At 34.4% G+C, this 19,836-nt stretch overlaps 1 protein-coding gene across 3 annotated transcripts in view; it reads left to right on the forward strand.

The window, feature by feature from the left end:
* The window catches only part of LOC150110247 (transcription factor E2F5-like), a 152,762-nt gene that overhangs the window by 106,230 nt on the left and 26,696 nt on the right, over positions 1–19,836 (forward strand). For all 3 annotated transcript variants that reach the window (XM_090392363.1, XM_090392372.1, XM_090392382.1), the window contains exon 7: positions 6,370–6,444. In XM_090392363.1, coding sequence (XP_090248489.1) covers positions 6,370–6,444 — 75 coding nt within the window. The remainder of the gene's footprint in view (positions 1–6,369; positions 6,445–19,836) is intronic.

Consider the following 19,836-nt stretch of genomic DNA (forward strand, 5'->3'; position numbering starts at 1 on the left):
CCATTGTTCACCCTTCTGATTTTTCTTAGAACCCTCTTATCTGCAGTTAGTCTCTAGTCTTTGATCAAGTGCTTTATTTCTAACCAATTCTCAGATCCATAACTTAAAACTGGTTTGAAGACTGTCTTGTCTGCTAGCTTAGTGTTTTGCTAATTTCTCTCTAATTCTATATAAATTTATTCAACTGGCTCCCCACTATACCAACTTTGCTAATTCTGTTTCCAAATTTAATTTGCCATCTTCACTAAAAACTGTGCCTAAATAGTCAAAATAATATTCTTGCTCTATAGGCTCTCCATAAAGGATGTAACTGAAAATTTCTGTCTTCCTGCCTATTTTCATAATTTTTGTCTTCTTGTTTGCTGATTTTCATGCTGAATTGTTACAGCTGTTATGCAATTTAGTTAGAGAATCCTGAAAACCTGCACTGGTATTTAGGAGTGGAGATAACATGCATCTTTGTCTTACCCTTCATTTTACATCAAACCATCTTCCTGCATTTTTTTCAATTCTAACTGATGACTTACAACTTAAATATAACTATGTATTGCTCTGTATAATGTTCCATTTACCCTATATAACTGTAGGGTTTTCAAAGGTTTTTCTCTGCCTTGTCAAAGTCACTAGTGGAGTGCCTCAGGGGTCTGTTTTAGGTCCATTACTGTTTAACTTGTATATTAATGATATAGGTGAAGATTTGGATGGAGATATTCAGTTGCTTGCAGATGATGCAAAGTTGGGACGAACCATGAAGTGTAGTGAAGATATTGTGGCCTTACAGGAAGATTTGAATAGATTGAGTGATTGGGTACGGAAATGGGGATGTGAATTCAGTGTTGCAAAATGTAAGGTTTTAAAATTTGGAAAACAAAGATGGGATACAGAATTTATGCTTGGTGAGAATATATTGTTGGAAGTAGAGGAAATAAGAGATCTGGGGGTGATAGTGGATAAGGATCTAAAATTTAAGGGACACATCGCCAAAATTGTGACAGCACAAAGGCTTCTGGGAATGATGCGGAGGACACTGACATGTAGAAGTAGGGAGATTCTTGTTCCATTGTATAAGGCTTTGATTAGGCCACACATGGACTATTGTGCCCAGATTTGGTCACCGGGTTTTCAGAAGGATGAAGAGATGTTGGAAAGGGTTCAAAGGAGACTAAGATAGTTTCTGACCCCTGGAATGTCAAGTATGAGGAAAGATTGAGAAGATGTAATTTGCAGAGTCTGGTGGACAGGAGGAAGAGGGGAGATATGATAGAAACCTACAAGTTGGTAAGTAAGGGGTTGTTATAGGATCAATGCTGGAGAAGTTTTACAGAGAATAATGGGAGATCAAGGGAGAACCAGAGGTCATCCCTGGAAACTCTATAAAGAGGATGTGAGTAGGGGAGTGAGAGGCAGGTTTTTTTTCGTGCAGAGTTGTGAATGATTGGAATGCCTTGCCTGAGAATGTGGTGTCTGCAAAGAGTTTGAATGTGTTTAAAACATGGTATGATGAGCTGTGTGTGATAAAAGGACCTCCCAGATGAGTCTTTGACTCCATGAGATCTTGGGGTGGTAATAATAATATGCCTTTTCCAAATTTACAAAGCTTAAATACAAATCCTTGTCAAGTTCTCATGATTTCTCAACTATTTGTCATAAAGTGAAAATGTAATCTTGACCTTGTATTTGGCCTGAACCTAGTTTGTTCTTCTCCAATCTTTCTCAGTCTATTTTCAAGTATGCCTGCATAAATCTTACCTGGAACTCATAGTAGAGGAATTCCTTTGTAATTCACATATGAGCTTTATTTCCTTTTTTTTTTAGATAGGAACTATTAGAGCTCTTCCCCAAGCATCTAGAATTTGACATTCTTACCAGGCTCTCTGAATTATGCAGTGTAGAATTTTTATATCTCCATTCTTAAGCATTTCTGACCAAAAATCATTTACTCTCACTGCATTTTCATATGTCCAGTTTTTTATGGCTTTTTTTTCACCTCAAGTATAGATATATATACTCCTCTTGTATTCCTCTTGAAAATATAATGTTCTAGTATGGATAAATCCATACTAGAACATTTTTGTTCTAGTTACAAGCAGAGTAACAGAATTTGTTACTCTGCTTGTAACAGAGTAACAAATTCTTTTTACTCCAGACATCTAGGATATCCTTATCTTCAGTTTTTCATGTCACCTTTTTCATCTTTGATTCCTTTTACAGTATTCTTTCCTCCATTTCTGAGCTTTTTCAATGGCCTCTAGAACATTTTGCCACTTTCCTGATATTTATTTTCTATATTTTTACCAAAATCTTCCCATGACTTTTGTTTAGTTACTTTTACACATAGCTTAGCTCTCTTGCATTTTTCTCTGTATTCTTTTAGAAAATATACTGACTTATTTTCTAGGAATTTCTGGTATGCTTTCTTCTTTTCCAAAACTGCATCTTTAACTTCTTGTGTCCACCATGGGTTTCTTATTTTTCTTTCCTAACTTCACTACAGGCTTCCATAGCTGAATCAATCAATGTCATTGTCAGAGTTTGCCATCGATACTCCAGGGTTTGGTTCTTATTTTTAAATTGTTTCAAATTTTCTTCAACAATGTAATATCCATGTTTATCCTGTTTAGCACTAAGTAATGGTCACTTCCAATTTCTAATCCTCTGTACACTTTTGAACCAGCATGAAGGTATCACTATGAACAATGACGTAGTCTCAATGAGGCTTTTCTTTTTTCTTGTGTCTTCTCTTCTTGTGAACTTGTGCACATCTTTATGCTGGAACATGGTGTTAGTAATGATTAGTCCATGTCCTGAGCAGAAATCCAGCAAATAATTATGATTATTATTAGCTTTGCCCTTTTCTCCAAATTTTCCCAAAATGTTCCTATATGCCTGGTGGGATTCATTTCCTACTCTGTGGTTTATATCTCCAACAAGGACCACATTTTCTATTTTCTTTGTCAGCTTCCTGTTCTAATGACTGGTATTTATTTTTCCACTTCCAGTAAGAAGGGGAAAAATTCTTCCACTTCTTACTTAGAACCTTCTGTGGGACCATAGGTACAAATAAGTTTCATTGTCCATTTCCCCATTTTGAAGTGTGCCCACATCACTCTGCTTGAAACTGCCTTCCAATCAAGAAGTTTATCTTCATGTTTGGTGTTGAATGTTATCACTACTCCTTCCTTTCCTTGATCATTATTGTCTGAACATAACATCCTATAATTATTATTTAGTAAGATGTCATCTGTTTTTGTCTCTTTGTCTCAGTAATACAAACTATATCCATGTGATACTTTCCAGTTCTTCTGCAGGTTCAATTTCCTTTCCATTAATACTACTTATATTGATGGTTCCTGTCTTCATTTCTTCTGTTGAGTTTCTTCTTCTTCTAGATGTTGAACTAGAGATTGTTTCAATAGCTATCTTTTTGTTATTCACCTTATTTCTCTTACAAAAATAGCAAGTGCCTTGTTTAACCAGTTGATGCCCCAGCTGGCCTGAAATCTCATCATCTTGTACCATCATGTGCATTTGTGGTTTAAGTCAATAGAGAGTGCAATTTGGTCAGTTATGTCCAAAATTGCCAGCCCATCCTCATTCATTCAGTACCCAGTAGATACCTACTAACTGGGTACTCCACATGAAAGTAAGGATTGTACATTAGTCAAAGGCCCCAGTCAGTTCTCTTCATTCCTGAAAGGCAATATCGAGGTCTCCTCGCAGTCATTTTTTTTTACTGTTAAGTGACCTCCACTCTTGTCTTAAACCTGATTTTACATCAAACCGTTTTCCTGTATTTTCTGAATTCTAACAGCTGACTTACAACTTCAATATAGATTAACTATGTATTTTTGTCTATGATGTTCCATTTACTCCATATAATTCTAGAGTTTTGAAAAGCTTTTCTCATGATACCTTGTCATATGCTGTTTTTCAGATCTCTGTAACCTAAGCAATAGATCCTTGTTATTTTCCTATGATTTTTCAACTACTTACTTCTAATTTTTTAAAATTACAATGTAAACTAAATTATTAATTATAAAAACTTGAATTAATAACTACTTATATTTCAGCAATGTTACATTGCCATCTTCAGGGATCACAAAACAGTGATATGTGCATGTAGGCGCTCACACTAAGCAAATGAGGCTGAAGAAAGGCAACTGAAGTCGGCCCTAAAAAGGTCCCCCCCCCCCGATGGGCTAAATTGGGTTGTCTTGGCTGTTGACTAACGATCTTAGAATGTATGCTTCCCAAATTTGGGCAGTCTTGTGCACCCAAATTTGTTGAGGTTTGGGAAGTTTTTCAGAGCTGAGGCTGATTCAAGGAATAATCTTTGATATTTGTACTTGCTGCAATGTAATAAAGTGGCTTTCTTCCAGCGTATTCTGTGGTGATGGGGTCTTGACAAGGATTTGTATTTAAGCTTGGTAGATTTGGAAAAGGCATATTATTATTATTACCACCCCAAGACCTCGTGGAGTCAAAGACTCATCTGGGAGGTCCTTTTATCACACTCGTATCTCATCATACCATGTCTTAAACACACTCTCAGGCAAGGCATCCCAATCATTCACAACTCTGCACAAAAAAAACCTGCCTCACACTCCACTACTCACACCCTCTTTATAGAGTTTCCAGGGATGACCTCTGGTTCTCCCTTGATCTCCCATTATTCTCTGTAAAACTTCTCCAGCATTGATCCTATAACAACCCCTTACTTACCAACTTGTAGGTTTCTATCATATCTCCCCTCTTCCTCCTGTCCACCAGACTCTGCAAATTACATCTTCTCAATCTTTCCTCATACTCGACATTCCAGGGGTCAGAAACTACCTTAGTCAGTCGCCTTTGGATCCTTTCCAACATCTCTTCATCCTTCTGAAAACCTGGTGACTAAATCTGGGCACAATAGTCCATGTGTGGCCTAATCAAATACAACGGAACAAGAATCTTCCTACTTCTACACGTCAGTGTCCTCGGCATCATTCCCAGAAGCCTTTGTGTTATCTTCACAATTTTGGTGATGTGTCCCCTAAATTTTAGATCCTTATCCACTATCAACCCCCCAGATCTCTTATTTCCTCTACTTCCAACAATATATTCTCACCAAGCATAAATTCTGCATTCCATCTTTGTTTTCCAAATTTTAGAACCTTACATTTTGCAACATTGAACTCGCATCCCCATTTCTGTGCCCAATCACTCAATTTATTCAAGTCTTCAATTTATTACTCAATTTATTCAAGTTTCTTGTCAAATATGCCAGCCTGGCTGGCCGAGTGGTTAGCATATCTGCTCTCCAGCCAAAAGGCTGTGGGTTTGAATCCCATCGTGGGCATGGATGTTTGTGATTGTCTGTGAAAATACTAGTGGTGGTGGTCAGCGGTAGATGGTGTTGGTGTGGATCATGAAAAGAGAGCGGTTCATTGTAGTTGGATTGATTGGTGGTGGAGGCGGAGACTTGCGGAGTCAGTGCCCTCCCTTGATGAGTCTTTGGACTCTCTGGAGGTGTCATAATAATAATAATAGTAATATCATCCACTTCAGCTGCCTTTCACATTTCAGGCTTTTGATATCTTTTTCTATCTCAAGTACTGACATGTACTACTGTTTGCTTCTTCTTGAATATTTTCTACTACTCACATGCCACTGGTTGTTTCATTTAACAGCCTTTCAAAGTAATTAATCCAGATATCCAGAATATCTTTTTCAGTTTTCATGTCACCTTTATCATCTTGGATTCTTTTTACAGCATTTATTTGTAAGGTTAATTAATTTCACTAGCTTCGCAGTTTAAATCATGTTTTGATTCAAATCCATATTCTCTATATGGTAAACTGATATACTACTTTGCCTTATAACTAAATCTAAATTGAATATTTGATTTCATCTATAAGTGCCTTTATGATATAGTCAACAGTGCCAACATTCATTGGTTAGAGAAAGACATGGATTGAAATCTCATTTAGAACATGGAAAACATATAGGTGTGAGTTGCTCACATGGAATGGTTGGATTTTTGCTCTTAAAACCCGAGTCTGGTAATCTGGGCAGAGAACATACATACAGACTATAAATACAGTATTAACTATACCATCATTAGCATAGTTAGGGTTGTCATTAACATGCTTAGCCAGATAACTATAATGGACCATTTGGTATAATGGGGTTTTATTTTTGAAACTTTTGCTATTATAATGCATTTATTTATTTTATTTTGAATCACTCTTGGAAGAAATAGTGAGTTCTCATTGCAAGGATAATTTGAAAATCTACACATAATATAATCAGTACCTTGTATAAATTCACTTTATACTCTAGTTTTATTTTATTCATGACTGATGAACAAGTGTTTTTTTTTACCCATAGGTGTTACAAATAGTTCCAACTGTGAATCAGTAGAAATTCTTAAAGGATTTTCAGAAATGTTTGATCCAACAAGAGGTATATAAACATGAATCTTTTAAATTCTTTCCACAAATAATTATTTCTTTACTTTGAAATATCATATAGAACTATTATACTGCTTCAGCAATAAGTTACTTAAATTTTCCTTGCCAACTGTGATCTAGCATTGAAAGCAAGTTTTTAAAGAAGCAACTATTACCAGGTCTGAATTATCCAAACATAATGAATCATTTGCTCATAATAAAATCGTAAAAATAAATGAAGAATGTAGCAAATCTATATTACCAAATTTAATTGACAAACTAAATTAAAAAGAAATTTTGGTAACTTCAAAAATGCTTAATTCTGTTTATAGTTTGGTGAAAAGAAACCGACCAATGTCTTATTTGCCAGATTTAATCGAGCTCCAAATTAAAAATGGTATTGATTTAGGATTATCATTGAATTCTAGATTCTCATGAATTAGAATAGTGGAACATATTTCTAAACAAATAAAATTAGAAATATTCTCCAAAATAATAGAAAAAAAAATGCAAAATTTCTATAATAGCAGACGAATCGATAATGTCAATTCGTCTGCTATTATAGAAAAAAGTGTTTTAGTTATTCATATACAAGTTGAGCTCACTGAACCATGTATAATTTTTGTAGATCTTGCAGAACTAGAAAATATCACTGCTGAATGTATACATGACATGCTACTTTAAATTCTTATGGATTTTCTGATAACAATTGAAAAAATCATCTCATTGCATTTTGTTCTGGTGTAGCTAGTGTAATGCCAGGAAACAAATCAGGTGTTTCAATCAAACTTTATTATTACCCAAGACCTCATGGAGTCAAAGAAACTTCTACAAAAATTTCCCAACATTGTGATTTGGCATTGCGTAGCTCATCGTTTACAATTAGCATTAGACGATTCGATAAAAAACATTAAAGAAATAAATCATTTTAAAATATTTATGGATAAATTATATACTTTTCATCATCAATCAGCAAAACATCAACGAGAATTAAATACGATTGCAAAAGACCTTGGTATTGAAATTTTAAAGATCGGCCGTGTGTTTGGATCACGATGGGCAGCTTGCAGTTTACGAATGGTTCTTGCTGTGTGGAGAAATTGCCCAGCTTTATGCAAGCATTTTGCATCGAATGATAAATATAAGGGCTTTTTAAACCGACTTCTCAATTTGAATTTTTAAAAGATCTAGCATTAATGATTGATATCCTACAGGAATTATCATATCTGTCAGAAGCTCTACAAAGCCGCAGTATAAGTATTATAAGAGCTAACTCCTTAATCATGCGAACAATTAATGCAATTAATGATTTTAAAAATTCTATAGGTTCTTGTGAATCTGAAATTGATACCATGTTAAAATCAAAACAATTTGAAGGAATAGCAATTGAAAGCAAAATCAGATTTCACAAACTACCACAAGAAACATTACTAAACTCTCTTATAATGTCTTTAAAGGATAGATTAATGCAGCAAAGAAATTTTTAACTTAAAAATGAAAATTATGAGGATTTGGAAGATGAAGAACACAAAAACATTTTAAATGTATGTTATCCTGAAATATGGAGTATGGAAGAAGTTACATGTCTATGGTTAGAAGGGGAAAAAAAGATAAGATCTTTAAATTTTATTTTGAAATATGAAATTAAAATTAATGATTTTAGAGATTTAGTGGAAATGGCTTTGACTGGAAAGTTACAAAACTAAATTCCCAGCACAGCTAAAAAAGCCAAAACGATTATGGCAACAATTGCAGTTTGCAGCGCTGAAGCCGAACGAGCTTTTAGTGTGATGAATAACATCGTAACAACGAAGAGATCTTCTCTCACTATAACATGTTTTGGATTTAATGACAATATGTATAATGGGAAACCCTTAATGAATTTAATCCGAATCCCTATGTCAAATCTTTTCTAGAAAATCATTGCTCGGCTATAGATCCTCCTAGAAGAACACAAGACGTGAAGGAGGAAATAAGGTGTGGCAGCTGTTGTCATAAGTATTTCCTTAAAGTAATTGTTTGTAAATGTTAACCTCTAAAGGAGAGAGTTTTTTCTGGGTAAATATGCACCAGACAGTGAGTTTTTTTTTTTTTTTTTTTTTTTTTTTTTTTTTTTTTTTTTCATGTAAAATCGTCTCATAGTTTCAAAAGCGATTTTATTAAATAAAATATTATAGTTACTGTTACTACCATTTTACAAATAAGAATTCACTTTTGGTAGTCTCATATAAATAAATAGGACCATTAAAATAATGTCCCTTGATTCGTACCGTTGATTATCACTTGAAGTATAAAAACAGAAGAGAAATATAACATATTTCAATATTATTGTGTTTAGATAATAATTGTGTATTATTTATAGATTGTTTGTCATAAAAACGTCTATCACAAACAAAACAAATTTATTTTGTTTATAAACATCCCGTGAACATCCATTAGCATTCACAAACATCCTGCCGTGGGAATGGATGTTTGTGATTGTCTCTGGAAATACTAGTGGTGGCGGTCAGCGATTGATAGCGTTGATGTAGGATTTTTTTTTTTTTTTCGACGATGCGAGCCCTTTGTTAAAATTTCCATAGTTCACCACTGGATATTACTCATTCATCTAACTCCTACCTAATTAATCCTCCTTACCCTTGATATATAAATTAACACTGCTTCCTCTAGATCATAGGTTGCCAAACTTTTTCGGGCCACCGCCCACTTCGCAAGACATAAATTTTGTAACCCCCCCATTATAACAGTTTGAATAAAACCATATTTCAAATATTTAAGACTGAATAAAACTATATTTCAAATACTCAATACTGTACTGTCGATATTTCTTCTTATATTCAGTCATAATGAAGTAATAAAATTTGCAAAAATATTCACAAAATAAAAGATTTAATTTACACTTTGTATGACTCAACTTATCTATCACACTTTCGACTGATGATTGTTGGCAAAGCACGCAAAAAATAATGAAACTTATTCCTAAACCACTGGTATTTATAGATTTGAAATCTAGCCCGAATCGACTTGCATGCATTGACTTGTTTGCGATACCATCGCACTCATGCTTTGAACAAGTCACTGCAAGCACCCGTATTCCTGTCAAAACATGCCGAATTGAGTGAATTACCTACGTAATAGTTGACTGACATACTACTAGTTAAGACTTGTCTGCTGCGTGGATAGATTAAAACCTGTATGGCACGATCAATTTTTACAATAGCAAAAAATTAATAAATTTTTTAAGTATATAAAAAATAGAAGTCAAAATATCTTGTATGATATGTTCAATTTTCTCATTGATATAGAAAATTGACATCTATTTCTATCTGGCATGGTAAATTTTCAAATGATTAAATAATTGAAATAGAAAATTTATAAAAAAATTGATTGTGTAAGACAGCATAAGATGAATTAAAATTCAATATTTAAATTTTAAATTATTATCTAATCACAAAATCATGAAAATAATTAATTTTTAAATATACATTAATTTTTTCTATAAAGAGCCGACCCCTAGACTGCCTGAACGTCCCCAAATGCTTCTGATCCTGCTATAGCCCCCCCCCCCCAGAAGGCTTCAGCGCCCACTGGGGGGGGGGGGCGGTACCGCCCACTTTGGGAACCTATGCTCTAGATGATCCTTAACTATATCCTATGCACCACTAACATCCTTACCCTGCATTGTTTTATGTCATCGTACAGATTTAAGCATGTCATAATTACCTTCCTTCTAGTTCCACAAATACCCCTTCTTAATAGAATATTCCTCATGTTTTACAATCTCCCAAGTCAAGACTGCTTCCAATTGGAGGCAATGTTGTCACTTTGGTTATGGATAGCTCTTTTGATCCTATGACCAGGTCCAATACTCTCCCACTCCTAGTTTCCTCCCTCACATGCTGCCTAAAGTAATTATCTCTCAGCATTTATACACCTGCTATATCTATACTCCTTCCTACCATGTGATCTTCCTTTCAGTCTATATCTCTGTGGTTGAAGTCCCCCATAATATTAATTCAACCTGTACTCATTGCTAATTTGGCGATGTGTCTACCAGATCATCTGTGGAACGCATTGGCCTATAGCAACAACCAACTGTATATATTTGTGTTACTGGTCTTAATCTCACACCAGATTTCTTCAAATGAACAGCCACCCTCCCAAAAAGAATTTTTTTTGGTTACAATTTATATGCCATCATCAGCAGTACTCCTCTCCCATTCTATCTTCTATCTTCCCTGAAATTACCACAACCTTCACAATCAATCTCTGAATCTTATCCTGATTAACTCAAAGTGATGGGTTGCTTTCCATTTCAAATCCCTTGTACACTTCTGTATCTGTTTTTGGCTAGTTTGAAGGTATCATTATCAGTGATAACATAAGATCACCTTGTTTTGTGTGTAGTACTCTTCTTCATGTGAATTAATACACATTTTTATATTGGAACTTGATGTTAATAAGAAATAGTCCATGTCCTGAACAAAACCTAGAGGAATATCCTCCACAAGCACAGGTGGGTAGCTTTGGCTGTTGGCCTGGAGTAAGAATTACTCCTTTCCAAAATTCGGGAAGGAATAATTCTTAGAAGTTTCACACAACCATATATAAATCTGCTGCTGATTTCAAAAAAGTCTGTCATGTTTGTATTTGCTGTTGTACAGCTTGGTTAGCTACAGCTGAATGATCGCAATTGTATGCAATATATTTCTTATGTTCTTCAAGACAGGCATTGACAAGTCTTCTAAGATTGCAAGAACAAGGAACCACATAAACCTCACTCTCTCTTCAGTATACAGATTACCCCAAGTAATTCGTAGACCTAATAACCATCCCACAGTGGATACTACTGACTAGCCAAAGAACCAATTCTTTAACCTTCCCTGCCCCAAATTATCCATAATTCATCTTATATAGAAAAAAATTCCACCCCTTCAAATGTTTCATCAAGAATATAGTTTTAAGCAATGCTGATATCATGGTTGGTTTGGACATCACTTCTTTATTCATCAATATTCTCCCATTTTGATAAAACCTTATCTTTATTTAAAAATGCTTTCCCACAGACATTGCTCATATTTTCAATTTTGCTATCCATGCTAGTGTAAATATATTGTTGTTAATTCTTATTGTTTTTTTTTGTTTGTTTGTTTGTTTATCCTGTCTATGCTGCGATGTTTGTATTAACTTGTGTTGTGCTTACTTATCTGGTTATTATTCTACTCTATCTCTCAATTAATATTCTATCTTCGGTGACTCTGTACTCCCTTACACTTGAGAGCAATGGAAATTTATTTTATTTTCTGACTGCGCCACCATGCCTCGATGTGGTACAAGGAATATTAGTACTTCAGGTAGATCCTAATCATACACAATAATGTCCTCTCTTATCCCAAAAAACAAATTTTTACAGTCGTGGCTTCTATTAGTCCTCTATCATAACCTTTAACTATCTTTTAGTTTCCCACCTATAGGATCGAATTATTTGGGATCAGTGCATTGCAAAGTGAGATCAGACAACACTCTTTGATTATAATTAACAAACATGTTTAATAGCTACGAAATTTAGAGAATATTACAATAAATAAATCAGGGGAATTTCCCTCTGTAATCTCAGTTCTAGTTATGCAAATTATAAAACTCTTAAAGCAATATCTTGTAATTATTCAGTTAGTTTATAATATTCACTTCAGCTTAAATCTTAACCTCAATTTCAAATAATGACATGACTTAAACAACAAAATAAACACATTAGCACAAAAGATATTAGGAATACATACAATTATCAAACTGATCTCTTAGCCCAAACTACTCCTTAGGAAATTAGCTTTACCCAGTTCCACATCTTTTCATAAATTCAATCATATAATTGCACTAGCTACCCATAGGTTATATTTATCTTATTCTATCAATCTTAGCAGTCCATTAGGAATTTCTCATACATCACAAGTTTAACAGTATACAATAAAATGACTCACATGGACTCCTTTCTAAGTTTCCTTTTCTGTCTCGTGTTTTGAATTCCTTCCTTCAGGGTCTCGGAGTACCGATGAAACCTTCGAGTCAGCTAGCAGGATATGTGGAGATGAGAACCCCAGACATCATCTTGTGACTCTTGGTTCTCGAACTTTCTCTGACTTCTTATGTCTCCCCTTTCATGTCTTTAATCCAATTTTAGTGGCCTGCGGAACTTACGTTTGATTCTCATCACCCCTTTCTGTGCTGACCTTGAGGGTCGCCTGAGATTGAACTCATAAACAAAAATCAAATTGAATTGAATCAATTGAAAAACCTTCCAATTCCAAAGCATTGCCCTTGGTTTCATCAATTTTACATCCTTTGTTTAAGCAAGGAGCAAGCTAATTCCCTTTGGGCTTTTCATATTCTATACACAATAGTTTACAAAAACGAATAGAAATATTTGTACAAGGTTTCAAGATGTGGCTTTCTGTAAAAAGTCGATGCATTAAACGGAAGAAAAATTTATGCGGCATTGAAAGAAAGTAGCACAGATAGAAAGTAACAGCAATGGGCTCTCTTTCCCTCCCTTCTCCCATAGCTTGTTACTGTATGGAGCATTTTGAAAAACATGTTCTTTGATACTACAGGTCTTGAATCTTTTATTTAGCTAAGTTACACTGATGGTATGTTCACTATTGTCATATAGCTCAGGCACATGAGACTCATTCTTCTTTCACTTCAACTGCTAGCACTCCAACATCTAGTTAAATGTAGAAAAATAAAATCACAGTAGTCTGTCTTTTGTATACCCTTTGTCTCCCTGATGATATACTTTCTTTCAAATTATAGAAAACCTTTAAACATTGGTAGATACATTTCACAAACTCTTCCCCCCCACAACAGTATGGTTACAGATTACAGTAATGCTATTATTATTCCAAAGCACCTCAGAAAACATAACTAGAACTTTAAAGAAATATAATCTCTGTACTGCTTTCAAACCCTGTTTGAAGCTGTTTCCCTTATTATTCCTGAAGATCACCTCTCTTCCCTTTCATTTCCAGGCGTATATAAGTTTCTTATTCTTTGCAGTCTGTCCTATCATAATCATATCAAAAGATCTGTCAGCATCCATCTCAAAGAACACAGGAAATATATGTACCACCATAATTATAGTCAGTCAGGAGTAGCTGACCATGCCTTGTATACTCGGTATACAATCAAATGGAGGGGGGGGGGGTCTGCTATGCTTCACTGCATACAAACATGATAGACTTTTCACAAAAAAAAAGTCTTTCAACAAAAAATGTTATGTTGGAACATGGTTAGTTATTACTAACACCATGTTCCAACATAAAAATGTGCACAAATTCACATGGAGAGAAGAAGCAAGAATAAGAAAAGTCTCATTGACTAGGTTATTGTCGACAGTGATATTTCCTCACAGGTTCAGGACAGAAGAGTATACGAAGGATTTGAAATAGGAAGTGATCACCATTTAGTGTTAAGCAAGATAAAATTGAACTCATATTGAAAAGAAGGGTGTGTAAAAAAGGTTTTTAAACAAATCAAAGTTTGAACAGCTATTAGATTTGAACTGTAGACTCAAATTATTATTATTTAGGCCTCCAAGGAGTCAAAAGACTCATCGTGGGAGGTCCTTCCTAGGAAATACAAAGTCTATCATACCACTCCTTAAACTCATTGACTATTCTCGCTCTCACCACTCTATCAGGCAATGCATTCCACAGTTCAACCACCCTCCCCACAAAGAAACTACTCCTCACCCTCTTGCTCACAGTTTCCTTTTGTAACTTCCAGAGATGGCCCCTTGTCATCAAAAGTCTCAATCATATCACCTCTCCTTCTTCTATCCACCAAATTATGCAGTCCACATCCCCCTCAGCCGATCCTCATAACTAACTTTGTACAGTCCTGAAACTGTTTTTGTTATCTGCCTTTGCACCCTTTCCACAGTTAATTTATCCCCTTCAAGTCCTGGGGACCAAATCTGAGAACAATAGTCTAAGCGCGGTCTGATAAGAATCTTATACAATGGAATGATAACTCTTTTATCTCTGCAGGTCAGTGTCCTTCTCATTATTGCAGCAATCCTCTGTGTTACCTTCATGACCTTTGCAATATGGCCCCTGAATTTCAGGTTTCTATCAATCATCAATCCCCCAGATCTCTTGTCCCCCCCCTACTTCCTCCAGTATATCTCCTCCAATAGATTATGCAGCGTCCCATTGATGTGTCCCAAACCTGAAGACCTTACATTTTGCTGCCAGAAGGTGTACACAAACACAAGAAAAAACTAAAGGAGTTTGAAAGCAAGAACCAAACTTTGGAGATTCGGTGGCAAACCCTGAAGAAAAACTTTGATTGATTCAGCCAGAGAGGTATGTGGTGAGGTAATCTGCAAGGATAGAAAAATCAGGGAATTTTTAGGGAATACGTAGAAAAATGTAAGAAAGCAAAGAAATGTGTAAAATTAACTAACCAAAAGTTATGGGAAGACTTTGATAAGAACATAGAAAATAAATATCATGAAGGTGGTAAAATATTCTGGAGGCTATTGAAAAAACTCAGAAATGGAGGAAAAGGTACTGTAAAATTAATCAGAAATGATTAAGGGGACGTAAAAACTGAGGATAAAGATAACCTTCATGTATGGGATAATTACTTTTAAAGATTGTTAAATGAAACAAGCAGAGACAGCATGGAGTTATAAAAGTTTTACGGTGGCTACATTGCATAATTCAGAAAGCCTGTCAGAGAGTTATGTTCCAGATGATTGGAGTAGAGCACTCATAGTATCCATCCAATAAAAAAAAAAAAAAAGGAATAAAGAAGAATGTGAGAATTACAGATGGCATCAATGGCAGTATAGTATCATGTTAAAAACAAAGATATTAGGAAAAAACTTGACATTGTTAGCATTCAGGAATGTGTCATCAGGTGGTATGGCCACTTAAACAGAATGAGAGAGGAAAGATTAGCTAAACAAGTTCTTTGTCAGAATGGCAGACAAACAGACCCAGAAAAAGCCCAAGATGTAGGTGGACTAAAAATGCCTTAGAAGACAGAAATATAAGATCTGATAATACTGGAATATTGACAGGTAACAGGCTAATCTTGAAGAAAATTGTTGATAGGAAGTTTGTAATGATGTAACTTTTCATGTAGTACTATCATAAGATCCTGTACACCTTCTGACAGTATATGTCAGGAATTTGATGATGATGATTTAGCCAACAAATTGTTAATTATGAATGTAAATAATTCTTCATTTGTTGAATTGCTGACTTGATGAGATTACAAAATATGTTCTCTTATTCTATATTATAGGACACAAAAATCTAATAAATATTAACTCTACAAGTTTGGCTAATAAATGTTGACTCTACAAGTTTGGCTTACAGTAAGGATTATGGAAAAATATACTATTTAGGATTGACTTAATACTTCTTAAGTCAGTCATAAATAGTCAATTGTTTATGAAAACAACTTCTTAAAATTTATTTTCTAATTAATAGCATACGTTGGTATGCTTCATATTGGAAAGATGATCCATTATATACAGATTATTTATTATATTCATTCTATACAGATCATTAGTAAGATCATATGTATCAGGGCTGTCCAACCTTATGTAATCTGAGGGCCGCATTAAAAAAAAAAAAAAAGATTTATTCGAGGACCGCATCCAATACATATCTAGTAATTTAGTGAGCAGCAGCGTCACAACCTCGATAGCTGAACAAACAAACACTAATCACGCACTAATCGCACTCTCACATTCCCCGTGAGAGTGCTCGTTACTGTAAACAAAACTGTAAGAACGCTTCTTTGACACATCTAATATTTACAAAGCATGTGGGTATATAGTGATGTAAAAGCACCAAATAAAATAACCAACATAGAGATTATCGATTAGTGATAGAATTAAAATACCTAACATGCATTTGGTTCATACTGTTATTTTATTTTTTCGCTCGTGAAAATCAAAACCCACAGGCAGGCTGAACAAAATCGCACCGCGGCATGTTTTGGACAACCCCAATATGTATAAAGTTTTCAATTATTGCAAAATGCTTGTAAAAAAAAATTGTCATTATATGCAATTATAATTCACTCTGAATCATGAAATAATAGAGATTGTACTGTGTATTAGTAGGCATTTGTAATATGTGATTAAGCAATTGAGAAATTTGTTTTAAAATTTTAGTCCACTGCTTTTTCAACATTACTATTTATCTATTTATTTATAACTCATTTATTGATTAAATATTGATTTAATTGTAATATTATTATTATCTGAGACTTCTAGGGAGTCAAGGACTCATTGGGTTGGGGGGGTTATAAATCACCCAAACCAGTTGTCATACTTTTTAATTCATTCATACAAGATGCACTCTGTTCTGTAAGAGGAAAACCTAGCTCTTATCCCTTTCTTGACTGTGAACAAACTTAACTTCCATGGATGCCACTGTGTAACTCTTTCTTCCAAGTTTTCCACAGCTTCTTTATCCCCTTGGAATCCAGGAGACCAAATCTGTGCATAATAATCCAAGTGTGGTCTTATAAAGAGGCAAAATGACTTCCTTATCCTTACATGTCAAGGTTTGCTTCAACATTGCAATTATCCTCTGAGTTGTATTTGCAACTTTTGCTGTGTGACTTTTGAACTTTAAATTCCTATCCATCAATATGCCAAGATCCCTTGCCTCTTCAGTTTCTTGTATAACCCTGCTAATATAATATGCCACTGGAACTCTAAGCATGCCAAAGTGCATAACTTTACACTTACTATGGCTGTGTTATAAAAATTATAACTGACAGCCATTTTCGTTTGCCCAAATTTCTAGTCTATTAAAATCATTTTGTAATTGCTGAATATCAGTAGCATCACTGATTACCCTGCCTGATGTCATTAATGTATAGATTAAACAATAATGGCCCAAGGACTGAACCCTGAGGTACACCAACTGGTCACCTTAGATCTGGCAGATTCACACCCACCGTGTACCATTTTTTGATATCTGTATGTGAACTATCCTCTGGTCCAAGTCAAGAACTTATATTCCAATCCCATATTCTCCAGTTTATGCAACAGCCTTTTGTTTGGTATACTATCAAATGCTTTAGAAAAATCCAACATTATCATAGTGTAACATTGTTATTGAAATATGAGCAAATTGCTAAAACATGACCTTCCTTTAGTAAACCCATGCTGCTCCTTGCAGAGTATAGTTTGTTTGTGTACCCATTTCTGTATGAGTTCTTATCAACTTCTCTAAAATCTTCACTACCACACCAGAGATACTGATAGATCGATAGTTACACACATCAGTTTTGGCACCACTCTTGTACACCCTTGGAACTATCATATATTCCTTCCGTTCCTGAGCTGAGACTCAAGTTATACAAACATGTGAAAGACCTAGCCAGTTCAGCTGAATATTCCTTTATCTAATGGGCTGATATTTCATCTGTCCCTATGGACAAATTCTTATCCAGGTTATGAAACACACTTCAGCCTCATTTTCACGAACCTATAACTCTTCATCCAGTGTAACAGTAGTACTGTGCTGTCAAATATTATCAAATCAAATATATTTGATTTGATAATATTTCAGGCCTTTGGAGATTATTAGAAGTATGCTTCTAGTTGGAAAAACTTTCAAAACATAGTTGATTTTTGCTTCATCATATATTTTACATCACAAGTCTTATTTATTTAATGAGACTACATAAAATAATTAGCCACATTTCCTGTTTTCTTTGCAGATTTTCTGGTGTAGTATGTAGTAGATAAACCTTCTGGTTCATTCACATGGAATGAAGTTGTTCATTTGTGTTGATCTGTATGTCACCAACATGTTTTTCCTTTTTTTCCCCCCCCCCATTCTTGCAATTCAGGATTCTTGTGTTTCTCTGATTTCCGTTTGTGACTCCTCTAGATGAAAGATTAACATTTTATGTTGGAAGTTTAATGGAGTATTAATAGCACTAAAAGGATTAAAAACTATTTTAATTATTCCATTTAGCTTTCATTTAGTATTATGTTGCTTTTGTTTGTGTGTGTGTGTTTTCCCTGAAGATGCTTCAGTGACTTAGACAAAATATTGGAAGAGTTAAAATAGTTGTTAATCCTTTCTTACTTAAGCATTAACAACAGAGAATAATATTTTGTTAGTTTTATTAGTTCTTTTATTAGTTTTTATATTTTTTAAAAATTTTAATTGCACTTCAGTTAATTTCAGGGAAATGTCTCTTGCAAAAAATTATTTGATTAATTCAAAATAGTTTTATAAATAAAGTGAAATGCCATTTACAAAGAACTGCGAGAAAATAAAAATATGGCTTATGTATTTGTATTTTTTAAAACAGTTTTTTTATTTATTGTTAATTTATTGTAACTGTGTGTGTGTGTGTGTTATTTTTTATTTATTAATTTATTATTTTTTTCATAAATGTGAGGCTCTGCTGTGGAGAACAAACATGAAACTCTTTCCAAGCCACTTCAGACCTCCAGCAAGTGGGCTGATGGTCTTACACTGTACATTGAATTCATATTAGTGCTTCACAGTATAAACAACCCCCAAGAGATGGAAAAATAATTAATTTATTGAACTTGCTAATATTTTATTGGTTTTTCTAGCATCATCGGAGCACAAATTATAACTGTGACAAGTACACAAACACTACAATATTGTGAACAATTCAGTTTGTAACTGATGCAGAACTTTTGGGTCAGTTAACCATAAAATTGATTTGCAGAAGTCAGGCTATCAGGTCTCATAATGACTGTCTCCCAGATCTTTGGAAAGCTAATGCAGCCATACTTGTTGAGGTTGGAGGAGTGCTTCATAACAGATTGCTGATTATTCCAAAAATAGTCTTTTACACAGAAGTTGCTATAATCTATTCTATAGCAACTTCTGTGTACATCGATGTCCTCTTTCATATAATCTTATGTGAAAGAATATCTAGAGCAGTGGTTCTTAACCTTTTCCAAGTCATGGAACCCTTTTGATTATAAGAAAAATTTGAGGAACACCAGAAACATTAGGGTCATAAAACTAACAATAAAAATGTGCATGGACTCGCCTTTTATAAAAATGGAACCTATTTTAATGCGATACTTGAGCTTGTCAGCTTTTGCAGGTTTCAGCAATATCAGGTCTAATATATGATATAGCTCTTCTCATCTTTTTGTCAATATTAGTAAGTCTTTCACGCTTTTTATTTTTTATATGGGTTAATATTGAGAAACCGAGCACACACAAATATGATGTTGAAAACTGTAACAAAATTTTCAGTGCTCTTATGGATAGCTGAGTATTTGGCTTGACAAAAATACAAAATTCCTCAAGAGTTATTTCAGGGAATTTCATTTTTAGAGTACGATCCGTTGACAAGGTAACTAATTGTTCTT

This window comes from Typopeltis vanoorti, chromosome 1 (assembly GCF_054136105.1).
Source record: "Typopeltis vanoorti isolate ZY-2024b chromosome 1, IOZ_Tvanoo_1.0, whole genome shotgun sequence".
Lineage (NCBI taxonomy): Eukaryota > Metazoa > Arthropoda > Arachnida > Uropygi > Thelyphonidae > Typopeltis > Typopeltis vanoorti.